Raw genomic sequence first — 17,108 nt, 5'->3', positions numbered from 1 at the left:
TGCACTTTTTGGAGATTATTTATATCGCCACAATGTGAAGGGGTGGCCCACCCCTTGAGAACCCATGCCCCATGCTTAGTGACCTATGCCAATGTAGTTCTGTTTAGAATTACTGTAGGTTAATTTTCCTTTGTAATGTAGCTTTCAGTACTTTGTCATGTTGGACAGAGGATTCAGGGAGTTATGAGCCCAAACAGACAGGTCAAAATAAAACAGCTTCAGGACACTTTGGAGGTATGCTGTTTAAATGATAATATACATCTTAAGAAGCCAGAAACTGCACCAAAGCTGTAGGACTGGAACATGTCTTTGGCATGGTTTCCGACCTCTTAGGACACATGCATCATTTAAAAACAGCATACCTCCAAAGTCACCCAAACCAGCTTTATTTTGGCATGTCTGTTTGGGCCCTAATATTACCCCCAAAAGTAACTTATCTGACTTTTGACTTTTGTTACAGTGAAAAGGCATGGAGATTCTTCACCTATGTTTTTTTTTAAAATGCTAAAGCATAAGACAAACATAGTTCCTACAACTTGTACCTTCAAAGTGCACTATCATACTACGCTGTTATAGGGCATTATTCCACTTTAACTGCCATGACAACATCCTGTGGAATTCTGGGCTTTATAGTTTAGTGAGGCCCAAGATCTCTCTGGCTGAGAGAGATGCCCTCTCCCTAAACTACAAATAGAGAGCCAGCATGGTTTAGTGGTTTGAACATTGGACTACAACTCTGGAGATCAGGGTTCAACTTCCCATTCGGCCATGGAAACCCACTGGGTGACCTTGGGTGAGTCACACACTCTCAGCCTGAGAAATCCCCACGATAGTTCACCTTAGAGTCGCCATAAGTTGGAAATAACTTGAAGACACACAACAGCGACAACAAAACGGCACCTCCCAGGATTCCTGAATCCATGGGTTGAGCCAATATGGGCACAATTCAGAAAGTCTCATAACAGGGGTTGCTGGTTAGGAGATGGATCCTGGGGGAAGGAGTCAGAATGGAACCCTGAGCAGTTGTGGACAAAAATGTGGGAGGATATGGCTCAGTAGCAGAGCACAGTCTTTGCACAGAGAAGATGCTAGAATCATGGTCTGGCATCTCCATGTGGGGCAGGGTGGGCAACTGCCAGAGATGAGGAAGTACAAAAGACCTTGGAAGGCTGTGCCATTCCTACTTTTCTTCCTCACTGTTTGTGCCTCCCCTTCTGATTTTAAACCCCCCCCCCCGGTTTCTTATACCCCCAGGGGGTATAAGATGCACTTTTGTCATATACTGTGACATTTATGCACAGAAAAGACCTAAAATACCCTAGGGAGTGCCCCAAATGTGGCGGTTTGGGGAAAAAGCATGACATTTGGGGACATTTCCCCCCATTTCTACACACACAACCTTAAAAAAACCTTAAAAAAACCTTTCCCTACCCTTTTGTGGGGGATCCTTTTGAGACCCTGTGAACTTCAAAACTGGCCATGGAAGGTTGCATGTGGCCTGCAGACCTGAATTTCCTCACTCCAGGTTTAGAACTAGGAAAGGCTCCTAAATATTGTAGGCCAGGCTTTCTCAACCCGGTGCCCAATGCCTGGTGTTATCACCCCTGACCACTGGTCATAGTGGCTGTCTGGTGCTGACGTGTGATGTTATCCAAAACATTGTTAGAGTGACTTCCAACTCACTCATTTCATAGACTTTGCTGAGCAAAGGCCAGAGCTAACTGGCTCTTCAGGCCTCTGGGGTATATTTTTTGTGTGGCAGCTGCCAAATGCCATCTGATTTGCAGCCCCAATGATAAGAAGGCATTTTTATATATGTACCTCTAGCTATCTTGTGTGGCTGTAGGCTCCTCAGGCAAACGTGGATAGATTTTCTATTCCTTTCACATTCATCTTATTTAGAGGTTCATGAAGTGCTACACACACACACGCACACACGCACAAAACAGAAATGAACAGGGAGGACAAGGTGATGTGAGTGAAAGAGCTTTCCCTGTGGATTTCTGCCTGCTACATACCCATTAAAAGCTGAGTGACAGCTTGTCAAAATGACACTTGCATAATTGTAGGGTTGTATGATGGCTACTTTCATATTTTGAGCCTGCATTTCCTCTCCTATCACCTAGGAACTGGTGTTCCTCTATCCGGTCCCAGCTGATCACATACATAGCTGCCTGCAAGACTGAGAAATATATCATTAAGTCACAGCAGCCCTGTCCAAATGGGACTCCGGATTGTCAGAAGATCATGTAAGTATGGTAGCCCTTCCTCCTAATGAGGTTTCATGGTAGATGTCAACCCTTGTCTACTCTCTCTGAAGGTACTGGTTTATATATCAATTTAGATGTTATGGCTATCCTTAAAAAATCCTGGGGGATGTTGTCTTAAAACTCCCTGGGATGTCTGTCCAACCAGCAGAAAATATAATGTAGATACTGTATACCTCAACCTGACTCCTCTGCAAATCATACTGTTGCCCGAGGCTTTATAAAGTAAGGGACCAAATAAACAAAGACAGGTGTTTGTTGCCTGTTACAGTCAGGAAAGCCAAATTTGTTGAATTTATTATCCACCAAAATGGATTATATAAATTATCCAAATCTGGTCACTAAATTGGAGCCAGAAGCAAATGGAGACACAGACGCAGAAGCAGAAATGTAACCAGTGCCAAAGTGAGATAATCCAGGAGGAATTTTTTTCCAGTTCCCATGATCAAAATTAAAAACCTTTCTTAGTTTGGAACATAAAATTATAAGGTTTGTATAATTTTGAGACTTTCAACTTGGCTCTTTCCACTATGTGCCAGATATCTTTTTCTTACAGCATGTTGAAAGAAGAGAAGGTAAAGTGTGCATATGTGGGGTGGAGGTGGAACTTACTCACCAATGACAGGACAGTAGTGGTAGCTATTGGTTTCCATGTCAGTGGGGCAGTGGATCTGCTCCAAGTCTTAGTCCAGACTGTAAAGTCTGTAAATGAGCTATCAAAGGTGCTGAACTCTCTCTTCCTCCACTGTTCACCACCACCATCTTGTACTGGCAAATACAAAGTACATAGAGAGATCTTGTAGCACCTTTGAGACTAACTGAAAGAAAGAAATTGGCAGCCTGAGCTTCCATAGACTTCAATCTACTTCCTCAGATGTATACAAATACAAGGGTATTGGTTTGTGTTTTGCTTAGGACTGTGTATGGCTATCCTTGACAAAGCTGTTTAAATTTGCTTAAATATAAATTCATTCAGGTTCAAATTTGGTGGACCTTTTAAAACTTAGAATCCAAATTTTGAAAGTTTGCAAACAGGTGGATAAGACCCTGAATCATTGGTGGTAGGTACAATGATGGAGCTCCATCGTCATCGCTACTTCTGCCAATGATACCCCCGAAAACCTAACTCTTCAGGCAGGCAGTGCCTCGACTGAAAGGTTTCTGACACACTACATATTGGAGTGCTGGCCAGTGACAGCTGCAGCATTATTATTATTATTATTATTATTATTATTATTATTATTGGTGGGATACAGACCGCCCAAAAATGGCGGTCTGCCGCCGCCCTGGTTTGCTGTGTGAGGGAGCTGCAGCGGACAAACGGCACAGTTCCCTCGTCCAGCAAAAAGAACCCGCAAAAAGCGGCTTCTTTCTGCAGCACCATTATGATGCTGCAAGGCGCCAATGGCGCACTTGTGGCGTCACAAAGGCGCCAGGACGTGTGGATGCTACGCATTCGTCACATCAAAATGGTGGCGCCCGTATGTACAGGGCGCCGCCATTTTGACGCCCTCGTCATGTGCGAGGAGCGAGTCGCGTTTGGAAGCGCTGCCCCTCATGTCACAATGGTACCCCATACGGCCCGTCTATCTAGCGCCACAGTTTATTTCGATAGTGCTGTAAATGTATACAGTGCCGTATATACAAATGATCAAATCAATAAAAATAAAACCTGCCAATGGCATACAGTCTACAAAATACATATAAAACGATAGGTAATAATATAAAATAGAACTGGTTAAAATAAGCAGGCAACAATTAAAAACATGGTGTGCACTACAGTCTCTGAGGGGTGTCTCCAGCTGTCAGTCTCAATGTCCTTCATGACCAGGAGAGCACTGCAGTCATCATTTCCCAGCATCTCAGTCTGCAATAGCTTGCAAACTCTTTGGTCGATGTGCTGCTTATCTTAAGAGGCACATTTCTGGTGTCACATTCAGCCATTAGCAATAATAAAAACAAATCCACAAAGTTATGAGATTGTAAATCCAGTTTTTGATTGCAGATACTGAACAAGCTGCCAGCCATTTGTTTTGGTTCTTCACAATGCTATTTGGCAGGAGTGGGAAGGATAGGTTGAAAACCTGGTTAGAATTTGTATATCCTCATAAGAAAGGTTGCCATAGTCCTTGGTTCAGAGGCCAGGATATCAGTACTTTCAACATCTCAGATTTTGATGATGATGATGATGATTATGTGTGTGTGTTTCTCTCCTCTAGGTACAGAACAGCTTTGAAGCCAGTCTACAAAGTAAAACAAAAAGTTGGAAGCTCTCTATATTGGAAGTGTTGTCCTGGCTACAGTGGCAAGAACTGTGAACATCATGGTAAGAAAGGCAAAGCCAGGCTATCAATATGCTACTGAATATTCAGGGGCTCAAGTTTCCATTTAGGCTGGGTTTTGGCCAGGCTTGTTGTGTCTCCCTGTTTTCATCCAGATGAGCCATTCTGACATTGCCCATCCCTAAACTGCAAATACCTGGATTCCATTGGATGGACCCACGGTAGTTAAATTGGAATAATAATCTGATAGTTGTGAACTGTGAATGGGCCCCAGGAGGACTGTCCAATGCTCTAGAATAGCTTTGGGGGCACAAGCAGCTGTAGAGGGAAAGAGAGGATGGCAAGGTTTCTTTCCATGGATTTTCTTTCTTCGTGGTTGTCAAAATCCAAGCTCTCAGTCTGTACCCTTTCCAGTATAGATTAGAAAAGTAATTTATCTGGACTACGGCTCCCAGAATCCCTCAGCCTGCATGACCAGTGCCCAAACTTGTTGTAGAACCCTGACAGTTGGAGTCCAAAGATTAATTTTTCCTAGCTGTGCTTTTCTGATGTTGATCATTATATATATGCATATGCTTTGAAAGATGACAGTTTACATAAGCATATATAAACCGTAAATAACTGTTATGATGACTTGCAAAAGTATTCACACACATACTCTTTGACTTTCCCCCATTTTGTGGTGTTACAACCTGAAACTGGTGTTATTACCACAAAATACACAACAAAATATTGCTACCGTATTACAGTAAAATTCAAACCTAAAAAATCCTGACACTTCATGGTTGAGTAAATACAGTATTCACTTCCTGAATCAAAGGTGTATGACTACTTCTGCAAGGTAATGCATTTGTGTCTTATGTGCTGAAATACATCAACATGTCTAGCAGAAAAAGATGCACATCTGAAATAGCTTTTGAAGGATATACTCTATCCAAATGGATTTCCTACTCATATATTGAATAATGAAAAGCCAAAGAACAATGAGAACTACTGCTTTACTCAAATTTATTTGCAGAGCCTAATTTTCTTCTGGTTCCCACTGATCAACCAGGAGGCTGGGAAGAAGAAAGAGAAGCATTCTCAAGTCAAAGTATGTTTCAATTCATTACATCATCCTACAGTTCAATAATGTGTTCCAAACCTTGTTTTGACTTAAAAATCAACATTTGTTTTTCTCTTACGGCATTTTCACATACTATTACTAAGCAGAATGTTTCCAGTGCAGAAGGCCTTTTTATGCTGTACCATGTATAACCTGCCAAGAACTAATTTTGGCTGATTCATAATCTTGTTTTTTTTTGAAGTATTTCATAAGCTATAATATTCATAGTAGTGCTGCTATGTCGTGCCATCCTGCTTTGCTTTCTTTTATCCATTTGGATAATATATTTTGGTTATTGCCAATAATAATAGAGATTGATCTACTGAAAGATGGTTGGATGGATGGATGGATGGATGGACGGACGGACGGACTGAGTCATGATATGGAGAATTCCCTGCATCATCATTGACATCATCATCGCCATTACCTATCTGTACACTACTTTCCTTATACAGGTCAAAGTAGTGAAGAACCCAAAGTAAAAGCAGCAAGGGGTTCTACAACTACAAAAACCAACAATACCATCATCCATAAAGCTAGGTGTTGTCCATTGAGAATATTTTCTGGTTTGTGTGTGTGCGTGCGTACATATGGCTGTTTCTTTGAAAGGATTTGTTTTCACTTTTATGCTCAGGCCCATCTCTGCATGTGTAGCCCTCAGATCCCACATTTGTTGTTGGGATCATTTGGCCTCATGTTGATGTTGACTTATGAATTTGATACTATGGTGACATCCAGAAAACATTGTGCATATGGGAGGACTGCTCATCTGTGCTTTAGAGCCATTTATTTGAAATAGACAACAGATATGGATTAAACATGGAAGCTTCTGTGTGGCAGTGGTTCTGCCAGTGAGCTGCTGTGGTCCGATAACATAATTAAGAAAATCCTGACCGTCAAATAATAACACAAAGCATCTAAAATACATTCAAATTGTTAAAATCGGTCTAAAATTAACCACATTAAAACGAGGCAACTTGGGAGAATTAAAGCAGCCACAATTGTGGGACAGTTGTGGAACAATGGGAGGGCCAATTTCTGTCCACATCTATCTCTGGCATGGTTTGTGGCCCGAAAGGTCAGCAAATTGTAAGCTTTCTTATTACTGCAGCTTTAGGGCTGGGGGAGAGAAAAAGCACTCAGGGGTTTACTGCCTAAGATGCCAAAGTAGCTTGGCTGGCTCAGAGTGCTGTGTTACTTGGGCCGGGGAAGGTGCAATTTGCTGCTCTGCTTCTGTCAGCCTAACATCATTGAGAAGCCCTTGGTGGTGGGCAGGCAACCAAAGAAGGAACGGAGCTTGTAAAAGTGACTTATTTTCCATCTTGAAATCCCGGAGCCAATCACCCCGATGGCTAGTGGCCATTCTGACTGAGAAATTTGAAGAACTGTATTTCAAACAGAATAAATTTCGCAAGATCTGAGAGAACTGAGTTTGTCTGCTCTCATTTCTTTGTGACTCATGTCTTCTTCATTGCTGGATTCAGGAGAAATCATTGAAACCCACCAGAGCCATGAAGCTCAGCTAGAGGATCTGCAGAATGACGTTCAGCAGGTGACAAACCATTTGGGAATCTTACAGAAGGCACTTCATCATAACATCAGCAGCACAAGGGGAGAAGCTAGACACAACCAATCAGGTGAGAGAGCAGCTTTAGGAGCCATGGACACAGGGAGACCCATCTCATGGAACCACTTGGGAACTTAGATATTGCTGGTCCACTGACATTGTGTGTGTTCCCTACCTTTATGTCTGTGTAAAAGATTTCAGGCAGCAGCCTATCTAGTCCATGAAGAGATAATTTTATTGAATTTATAAACTCGCTCATTCCCCCATCCATGTTTTATAATATGCTGTAAGACTGCCAAGATCCAGCATGGTATAGTGGTTTGAATGTTGGAATAGGACTCTTCACTTAGCCAAAGAAATGCACTGGGTAGTCTTGGGCAAGTCACACTTTCTTAGGCTAAAAATAAGGCAATGGGTAGCTTCCTTTGAATAAATCTTGAGAAGAAAACCCTATGACAGGGTTGCTCTAAGTTAATTGAATATAATCTGCAGTGCCTGAAAAAAGCAAGTGAGGTAAGTCAGTGGTATCCCTTATAATGCATACAGGCTACTCTTCGCATTTTGTTTTGTACAAAGAATATGGCCATCATCCCAGGAGATGAACTGCATAAAGAGAAATCTGGAATTCGCCCAAATAATACATTGTAAAATGAGTGGGTGTGATGGAGGAGAAAATTGTCATCAAGTTGATAGAGGGCATTTATCTAGCTCCTGTCTCTTAGCTTCAGCCCTGTCACACATACACACAGAGATACGCAAACACATTACCCTGCCTTATCTGCAATATAAGTGATACTACAAACCTAACCCACCTACTTTTTTTAGGCACAGGTATCCCTCAGTTAATGAAATAGATGTGTTTCTGGACATTATGTCTTTAACAGAAAATTTGGTACCAGAAGTAGAAATAACATAGAAAGAATAGGGGTAGTTTCCTACACCACACAAAAACCTGAAAAAGAGTGGTACATGTTTCACTAAAGTTTATATTCCAAATGAACAGTATACACATTGGAAATTAAATAACCAGGTCAAGTAAGCCTTGCGTAAGCAGACAAAACGTTCTAAGCCCTCTTCAGACCACTTGAAAGTTTCTTCCAAAATACATCTTGAAGCCCCTTTTTTCTTTGTTTCACCAGCCTCTGCTTTTATGATTTCCATGTTGGTGGCCAGACTTACAGCTCTATGCTATTTTAATATGTCGGGTAGGGGGATAGATGGCGAGGCAGACTAATTTGCTTTCCTGGTTTCTCTCTGTTTTGCTGTTCATGCATGAGCAGCAAGGGATTCTAGAGGTAGCTGTAGCTGAGGAATATTGCATTCTTATTTGCCCCAAACTTTATTGCACTTTTTACTGCAGACATAGCACTTTAGCTGGTCAGTTGAAAGACTATGTTTTTCCAGTTCTTTACCACCTAATACTTAAAAAAAACCTTCCAGCTAGAAGGAGGACAAGGAGGAAAAGAGGAGGGCCAGGGTTGGCAGAAAAAGACTGTATAAAAAGGAGCTGCAATTCATTCTAATGCTGTAACTTGTGGTACTTCAGGCTGCCCATAAATCTGTTTCAGAAGCTTTAGTTCATCTGCTGTCAGATCACTCCCAAAGGGGAGAAGCTACTCTGAGTATGCAACTCCATCATCCTGTACGCTTCCAAGCATAACTCACCACACTGGCATGATTTAAGGCACTCCGAATAGCTTAGCCCTAAGGGACCAACTGCTCTCATTTGTTCCAGCACAATCTTTGAGGTCCACTGAGTGCATCCATTTAAGGATGGCACCTGGGCAGCATGTTCAAGCAGCTGGGATGAGACTATAATTTATAGCATCAAGTGGTTGTGCCTAGAGAAATAGTTTGACATACAGATGTGAACAGGCAACTGTATGCATCAGAGAAAGGACCTGTTTTGCCTTCCAGATGTTTTGAACTACACCTTCCTTTACCATAGATCATGCTGGCTGGGGCTTCTGGGCATTGACATCCAAGACATCTGGAGGGCCAAAGGTTTCCCTTTCCTGATATATACATTCTTGGCTTGAACAGTTCCATGCAGTGATGGCGAACCTATGGCACGTGTGCCAGAGGTGGCACTCACAGCCCTCTCTGTGGGCACATGTGTCGTCACCCCAGCACAGAGTTTGCCAGAGTTTGTTACTAGAAAGCCAGAGAGACATGGCACTTTGCAACAAATAAGTGGGTTTTGGGTTGCAGTTTGGGCACTTGGCCTCTAAAAGGTTCACCATCACTGGTTCCATGTATCACTTTTGGTGTAACATCAAGCAGCTGTTTTTAAAGCATGGGTGAGAATCCTGCATTTGTAGGCTGCATGATGCTATTAAGACTAGTTCAGAACCTGACAGGGCGAGGACATACAGTCAATGTTTGGGTTTGCATGGGAGTGGGCAGCATTTCCAGTGAGGTTTTTTTCCCCCCTAACCAAACCAGAAATGATCATCTAATCACTTCCAGGTTTTTTGAGGGGGAGTCCAACATTGACATTTTGGGAGGGATGTAATGGCTCACAGTGGGTCACCACAGAGCCACCCTTGTCATAAAGATATTGGAGCATCTCAGGTCACTTTGTACAGAGAGGCATTGCCTGTCTGTGCTTGTATGCCCCTCCCAAATCTAAAGGAGGATCGGAGTGGGCTTGAAAGAATCTTCAGGGGACTTCCATCTTTTCAACATCTAATGTCTTCTAAACTTCCTTGCCAGAGAGGGAACCCAAATGCACCAAATCCATTTCACAACAATGTGAAAATGTGTTACTAAGACAATAGGTGGTTTTACATATAGAAACAGAATACATATTATTATAAAACAGTTGTGCAGGTTTTGGTCATTTCCCAAAGCATATTTAGAAATGGTCAAAATATACTGGACATGCTCAAATGGGTTTAATGTTTCTGGGTTTTCTTATGAGTAAAAACATCATGATTCTTAATTAATAAATTAGGGCACTAATAAAAACATAGTGATTCCATAATTAGGTTTTCCCCCCTCCTAAGATAAAATTGCAGCATGGGGCAGGAAGCACTGCTGGACCTTCCCTGCATAACACTTACGTTTTGACAAACTTCCATTAAGTCCAGTAGGAGGCTTTTTGCCTAATGTGGGTGGTAGGGGATAGAGGTTGACAAAAGGGTTGGCATTTCCTCCGCAGGTGAAGCTTTTCCAGATCACATACACACATATACTAGATCCAGGTAGGCTTTTATAAAAAGCATTCCATTGACTTCAGTCCAAACTGTTGCATGGAATGGAGAGGGGAGGTAAGGAGTGTGGGGAGGGGGCATGGAGTGATGAGCTAGTTCTCTACCCCTTTTCTAAGTAAATAAATGCTTATTTTATCTTGCATTATTCTAATTCTTCGTTGCATTTCAGAAGTACAGGAACAATTTCTCCAGCAAATGCTCTTTCCTCACATGGATAATTTCTTGAGGAAGCATTTTCAACCAGTCTGGGCAAGCTTAAATAAAAGTCTACAGGATCTTTCTACTGGCCTGAAAAACCTTTCCCAGAATGTTGAGGCTAATCGGAGAAGCATAGAGAGGTTCCAAGAAACCACTGTTCCCAAGAAAGATTTCCAGGAACTGGGAACAAAATTTGAATCCAAAGTTCAAACCAATATATGGAGGGTGGACCAAATGAAGAGAGAAATAGAGGATCATTTCCACCAACAGCAAGCAGCCATCCACTACAATCTCACCATGATCAAAGCAGACACCGACATCAAGCTGAAGAGAAACCATAAGATACAAATATCGTACTTGTTAGCTTTAAACAACAGCCTCACAGGCATGCGGCAAGAGCAAGACAAGCTTCAAGGAGAACTTGAAGCTCTAAGCAGAAACCTAGTGTTCCCGATACAACTTGGCAGCCAAAATGAGGCATTTGATGAAGTAGACATTCAAATTCTCAATCAATCCCTGGCAAAACATGCAAAACACTTAAAGGAACTTTATGAGCAGTCTGAGGAGGACTATCAAGAACTCAATCAATCAATCAATGGCTTAAAAGCCAGCTCCAAGCAGGACATAGAGGAGCTTAGAATAGATTTAATGGAGAAGAGTCTAATAATAGAGGAATACAGAGAAGGTTTGGAAAGGAAGATTCTGGCTCTCAATAATACGTTGACAAATATTGAAGAAAATCAATGGGATCTGGAAAGGTCTCTGAAGGCATGCCATTGTGAAAATCTTCCTCTCAGCATTGCCACAGAAGATCAGGAGAACATAACTCAGATATATAGAGAAGAAATGAAGCAACTGGAGGCACGTTTAAAAGATCTTGCTGCAGCTTTCCCCCTTATATATCAGTCTCTAGATTTCCAACAGGAACAGAATCGAAAACTGGAAGATGGCATGTCTTTTCTTAAGTCCCACGCTGACACACTGTCTGAGGATATGACTACCCTGAAAAAAACTGACGAAAAGATGCATGGGCACATTAAATATCTCAACAGCTCTTTCAACTCGCTGCTGGTAGATGCAATGAGACACGAGAAAGCACTTGTGGCCATGCTTGGAGATGAAATTTTGGAAGCCTTGTCTGAAGATGATCCTGGAAGTTTTCTCTTGCCTCCAGATCATTTGCAGGTTATGAATATAGAAGTGATCTCAGATCATCTCAAGAAGCAAAACCTTACTCTAGAATCTGTTATGAACAGAATCCTCTCTTTGGAGATAGATCACAAGAATAACCCCAATGCTCACAAATCTCTTAAAAATCCAGTCCTTGAAAAGCAAATAGAGGACATGGAACAAGTGGTCAACACCCAGCAAGGCCGAGTGGAATACATGGAGCCAAACCATGAAGCTGCCATGGAGGAAGCCCCTGTGTATCAAGATATTATGATCCTAAAGAAGGAAATTGGACACCTCAATAAGGAGATGAAGGGATATCGGTTGCAATGGGATCGTGCCCATTTGTGCTGTAATCAGACCAGGGTCAACCTAGTAGAACCACTCAGTATTTCAGTGGAGAATTTGAGGGAAGACCTTGCATCGACCCAACAAAGCATGGAAGAGCACTTACAGATCATTCAAAAGCTGTTTGGAAGCTACAAAGAATTAGTTGCGGCAAATGTAAGCTTGGATGTTGCCAAGATTCAGTCACTGATGGGCAGAAAGATGAGGAAGCAGCTTAAAGTTCACGAGCAGCAAAAAATGAGAGACAAGAAAAAGGCCACGGACATAAAAGAAGGCACTTTAAATGGAAGAAACAAGATACATACAGAGATCTTGGAGACAGGTAAGTCCCTTCCACACTTTCTAGAACTCATTACAAGTGACTGTGTTAATGTTTTCAGTAGCCGTCACAATCTCTCATCATCAAAATCAGATCCATAGAAAGGGAGAAATGGACAGGAATATTCTTATTCCATCCTTAAAAGGGACACAGCTGGTAGAATTCAAAGACATACTCATATTAGTCTGTCTTCGTATGCAAAAGGGGTTTTATTGCACCTCTGAGATTGAGAAAAAGTAAATTGGTAACATGAGCTTTTGTAGACTGCCTACTTCATCACATGCATGTAGTAAAGTGCCTGTGGACAGGCATTTATGTCTGTCAATTAGCAGGTTGTGTGTGTGGATAGTAATGGAAATGCCAAGCCCATGGGTATGGTGATCGGGTGACAAATTCAGTTTTAACAATGGATGATGTTTCATGGTCACTGGGGAATGAGTGGGAGGAAAAATATTGCCTAAAGCCAAGGTGATAGAAAACAAACATTTATAAATGTTTACTGACAGTGAGGTAGAGGACATATCATCCAAGCTAGACAGAGCAACTTAAAACAACCTAGAGGAACTAAAGCAACAATTGTCCTAATGCAGCCTTAATTACAAGGTGGTGTCTAGATTTTGCTTTGTTGTACTCTGCATTACAGTGCCATCTCCTGGGAGGAAAGTAAAGTTTCCGAGATACTTTCTCAGAAAGGGAATCTTTTTTTCCTATTAAGAAGCTAATTTCTTTGGAGGCCTGAAGTCTCTGACATCTCTGTTCTTTATTGTATCTCACAATTTGCCCCACAAGCAGCTAGGAGAGGGGTGGGTTACTTTTGAAGCAAGTCTGCTCACTTGCCAAGAGCCATTGAAATTAGGCCGAAGGCTGTAAACTGCCCAGCCCTCTTCTGGTTTGGGTCTGAACTACACATATGGTAAACTTGGAGAGATAGAATGGGCTTTATCATTTGAAATATTTGGCATGGAATGTATTTTTTAAAGCTTCTTAAAAGAAATGAAATCTCTCCCAAACAGAAACTAGCACAGGAGAGCGCAGAATGGACCATCTTTTTTCTTGCTGTGAGATGTTTGCAGGGAAGCCCCTAAAATGGGACCATGTACTTCAGAAGTGGAATAGTTCACCATCTCATTTTTATAACTTGACCTTTCTCTTGAGGCTAAAATAGTTGATTTTTCATCAGTAAGAAAGGCAGGAAGATGTGCCGAGGTAACAAGTTGCAAAAATGCACATAAGCAAGACCTTGGGCACAGCGGCTGGCATTAGTAGGCATAAGTCCAACATTTATGTATGCCATTTTGTGGTCATAGTGGGATGAGGTGTTTACTACCTCTTTTGCACAATGACCACACCACAAGGGAAACATGACAAATTTCCATTTAATGAACCTGGGAGGGTGAATCGTCCAGTTATGACCTACAACTAGATGCACAATAAAAAACAATAATCTCCAAATGGATCTCCCAAGGACCTCTGCAAAGTTGTAAGGGATGCCTTTTGTTGTTGTAGGCATATAGGAATGTAGCCAAACCCTGGTGGCTGCCCCTATTTTCCTCAGGCCTCTAAACAGCCCTCTTGGGGTGTGAGGAAGACACCCTCAGATAGAAGTTCCTGTGCAGAAAGATGGGGTTGAAGCAGAAGTCCATTTGATGGAACTTTACATTCAATCAGGTGATGGAGTGGAGCTACTGTAAGTTGTCTTTCCACTTCTATGATATCAGTTTTGCTGTCACCATGAAGAACAAGGATCTCAGGGAAAGAAGATGGTCATGCTGAGGAAACTAATGTCCTTTAGAAGGGACCCATTCCTTGGGTTCAGTAAGGATATGGTTTCAGGGGTAGATAATCCATTCCTTAGAAAGGTGATAGATGTGTTGGCTGATTTTTTTTTTATATGATATAAAAAGTTCAGACATATTTTATAAACAATAAAAATCAGCCAACACATTTATCACCTTTTAAAGAAATTAATCTTCTAACTTAATGAGGCTTAGTTTAACAACTACACAAGAAGGTTGTTAACAAGAATGTATTCAAGTGACGAGTATGACCCAATTGGCTTGTCATGGCCTATGAAAACCTTGGTCTGGTCTATTTAGCACTCCAGGTTTGTTACTGGACACCCAATGATCCATGCAGTGTAGCTGACCTCTCTGCCCATCCACCTCTGGCTCCCTCAGATGAAGTGATGGCATTTTGATAGTAATACAAAATTGCAAATGATACCCTGAACGGAGTGCAAAGAAGCCTGATAAGTCTGTGCTTTTTTACTGTAGGTCTTTGTAATGCATGCATACCTGCAGACTGGCATTGACATGTGTAGGTTCTGTATTAGCGTAAAGCAGCATTAAAATCTGTGAGGCTCACTGTGGGTTGCACATTTATGGCAAGTACATACTGGTAAGAAGGTGAGTCATCCCCTCCCAGCTGTTACCCTCTTCAGCTTGAAAACAGCATGAAAAAGAACACCACACACTGTAAGAGCTATAGCTCTTTCAAAGCCATTTGAAAAACTACAATTCCTATAGTCCCCAATGTGTGTGTGAGAAAGACACCCTCTTCATGTGACCTTGGCAGTGCCCTAGCCATTATGACTGAATTAAGATAGATAATAATAATAACAGATAAAGGAATGAGGGAGTTGGTTGGGGGGGGGGGGTGAGCCAGTGGAAGTGAGTTGTCAAACAGGGTTTTGGGAATACAACAGCTTGTATCAAAATCCAGGCCAAAAGAACTATTTGTTAGAACTCACCTGATCTCTGAATAGTGAGTCCCAAAGATAAATTTCCAAGCCAGGTTTTGCAGAATTTTGCCAAATTATCTACTGTTCTTTGGAAATAATGGATTTTATCAAATCACATTTTCTGTATACACACTTTTGTTTCCCCATTTAGGCACAGAGGTGGCGTTTTATGTAAGATATCCAGAAGGAAGAGAACAACGGCCAAGTCTTAATGGAACCTACCTTAATTATGGAAAAGGCTTCTTTCCTGAGCATGGTTACTTCAAGTCCCCTCATAGTGGGGTTTATATGGTTGCCATCAGTGTGGAGCTTCCTCCAGAGCCTGCCCTGGGGCAACTGGTTTTTAGCAATGGCGAGAGACTGATACTAACAGAGAACAAGAGAAGAAAGGCTAATGGTGCCTCCATGACTACTTTTGCGCTAGTGGAGCTCTTGAAAGGGGAGCGCATGTGGTTTGAACTGGTGCAGGATGCTGCAGTGAAGCGGAACCCAGCTGGTTTGAGCATGGCAGGATTTCTGATATTCAAAACTTGAAAAAGGGCCCCAATGAAATAAATGCTACCTTTCTGTAAGCACAGCAAACCCGGTTCTCTGATGGATGACACCATCTGCCAGTTTTGTATGGTTTAAAAGTAGCCTTGGCTTTGACTTGGCTCAGTGCTACTTTCTAGAAATAGTTCATTAGGTGCTAAATAGCATCACAAGCACAAAGAAAGGGAAACTGAATTCACTATTTTTCTTCCATCGTACTGAATAAGGTTCTAGTGACTTTTCACATTTTGGATTCTATTCCCCTTCCTTGGGCTCAAAAGTAGGCCCTCCCTTCTTCTCCATCTAGCCTGGCAAGTGAAGAATGAGAAACATCATTATAAAAAGTTTCTAGGGAGAAAGCAATCATTTTAAGAATTTTTACAAACTTCAGGCTGGACTTGATGCCTCTTATATAACAAGACTGGCATAAATGCCTTCACAGCATGTACTGCCAAACTGGTAGTACAAGAAATAAAATGCAAGGGCTGGTGACATTTAATTCTCCCATGCATGTGTCAGATTTCGGACTAACCAAAAGAGCCATTTTGAAACATACTGAGAAAATTGTACTATTTAGACTGTAATCTTATATACATTTATCTGTAGGTCTCATTACATTCAGCAGGGCTTACTTCTGAGTAGACATGTATAGGATCAGGTTGTGGTTGTGTGTATGCCAGGTTGTGTATATCCTTCACAAATATCCTCTTTTCTACCCTAGGTTGTAGTTTGCTGCACAGGGCTTCAAAAATGTGTTTGTGCCTAGTTTTAGGTGGGCATTCAAAACTTTTCAAATGGTCATCTTTCTAGACCAGATCAATTAACCCCAACAATGGATAAAATAATGTGTAGGCCCTGTGGCTATGTATTTTGAAGTTATTGACATGTATTTTGATAAAATTAAAACTATTTTACTTTTGGTTTTTATAAATGCTACTCAGCTTTATATGCATTCTTTGAGTTCATCTGATTTAGTGGTCTTCTACGTACCTATGTGAAACAGCATACTACAGAGGTCGGTGCATTTAAACACACTGGCTGAGATTTGGCATCATGTTTGCAAAGTGTAAAATGGATTCTGTCTTCCTTCCTTGATTTAAAAAACGGTCCCTCCCTTTCTAACCCACAATTATATTACCTGTGTAGCAGATACTGACATTATGCGCCTGATTGTGTATTGGCTAATGTGGCTGCTTGCTATTCTGCTATGCAGTGGGAATGCACGGTGGTATGTTTGTTAATGCCCATGAATGAAGTGGTACACTGCAAGCACTAACAAATACCTGGCATCCTGTTGGCTAGTCCAAACTACAGTGGACCAGTTCAATCAACTGATGAATGGTGAGTTAATAAATAGGTATATCCA

At 41.6% G+C, this 17,108-nt stretch overlaps 1 protein-coding gene across 1 annotated transcript in view; it reads left to right on the top strand.

Annotated features, from left to right (window-relative positions):
* MMRN2 (multimerin 2) overlaps positions 1-17,108 on the top strand; it is a 45,325-nt gene extending 28,217 nt beyond the window's left edge. Inside the window, exons 2-7 of the mRNA XM_089510609.1 lie at positions 2,127-2,249; positions 4,487-4,593; positions 5,568-5,642; positions 7,139-7,291; positions 10,606-12,474; positions 15,363-17,108. Of these exons, the coding sequence (XP_089366735.1) occupies positions 2,127-2,249; positions 4,487-4,593; positions 5,568-5,642; positions 7,139-7,291; positions 10,606-12,474; positions 15,363-15,745 (2,710 nt within the window). The 3' untranslated portion in view covers positions 15,746-17,108. The remainder of the gene's footprint in view (positions 1-2,126; positions 2,250-4,486; positions 4,594-5,567; positions 5,643-7,138; positions 7,292-10,605; positions 12,475-15,362) is intronic.

Source organism: Sceloporus occidentalis, unplaced genomic scaffold (genome assembly GCF_023333645.1).
Source record: "Sceloporus occidentalis isolate IW3139 unplaced genomic scaffold, rSceOcc1.0.p SCAF_2, whole genome shotgun sequence".
Lineage (NCBI taxonomy): Eukaryota > Metazoa > Chordata > Lepidosauria > Squamata > Phrynosomatidae > Sceloporus > Sceloporus occidentalis.
Note: the sequence above shows the minus strand (reverse complement) of the source record. Positions and strands in the feature narration are given on the sequence as shown.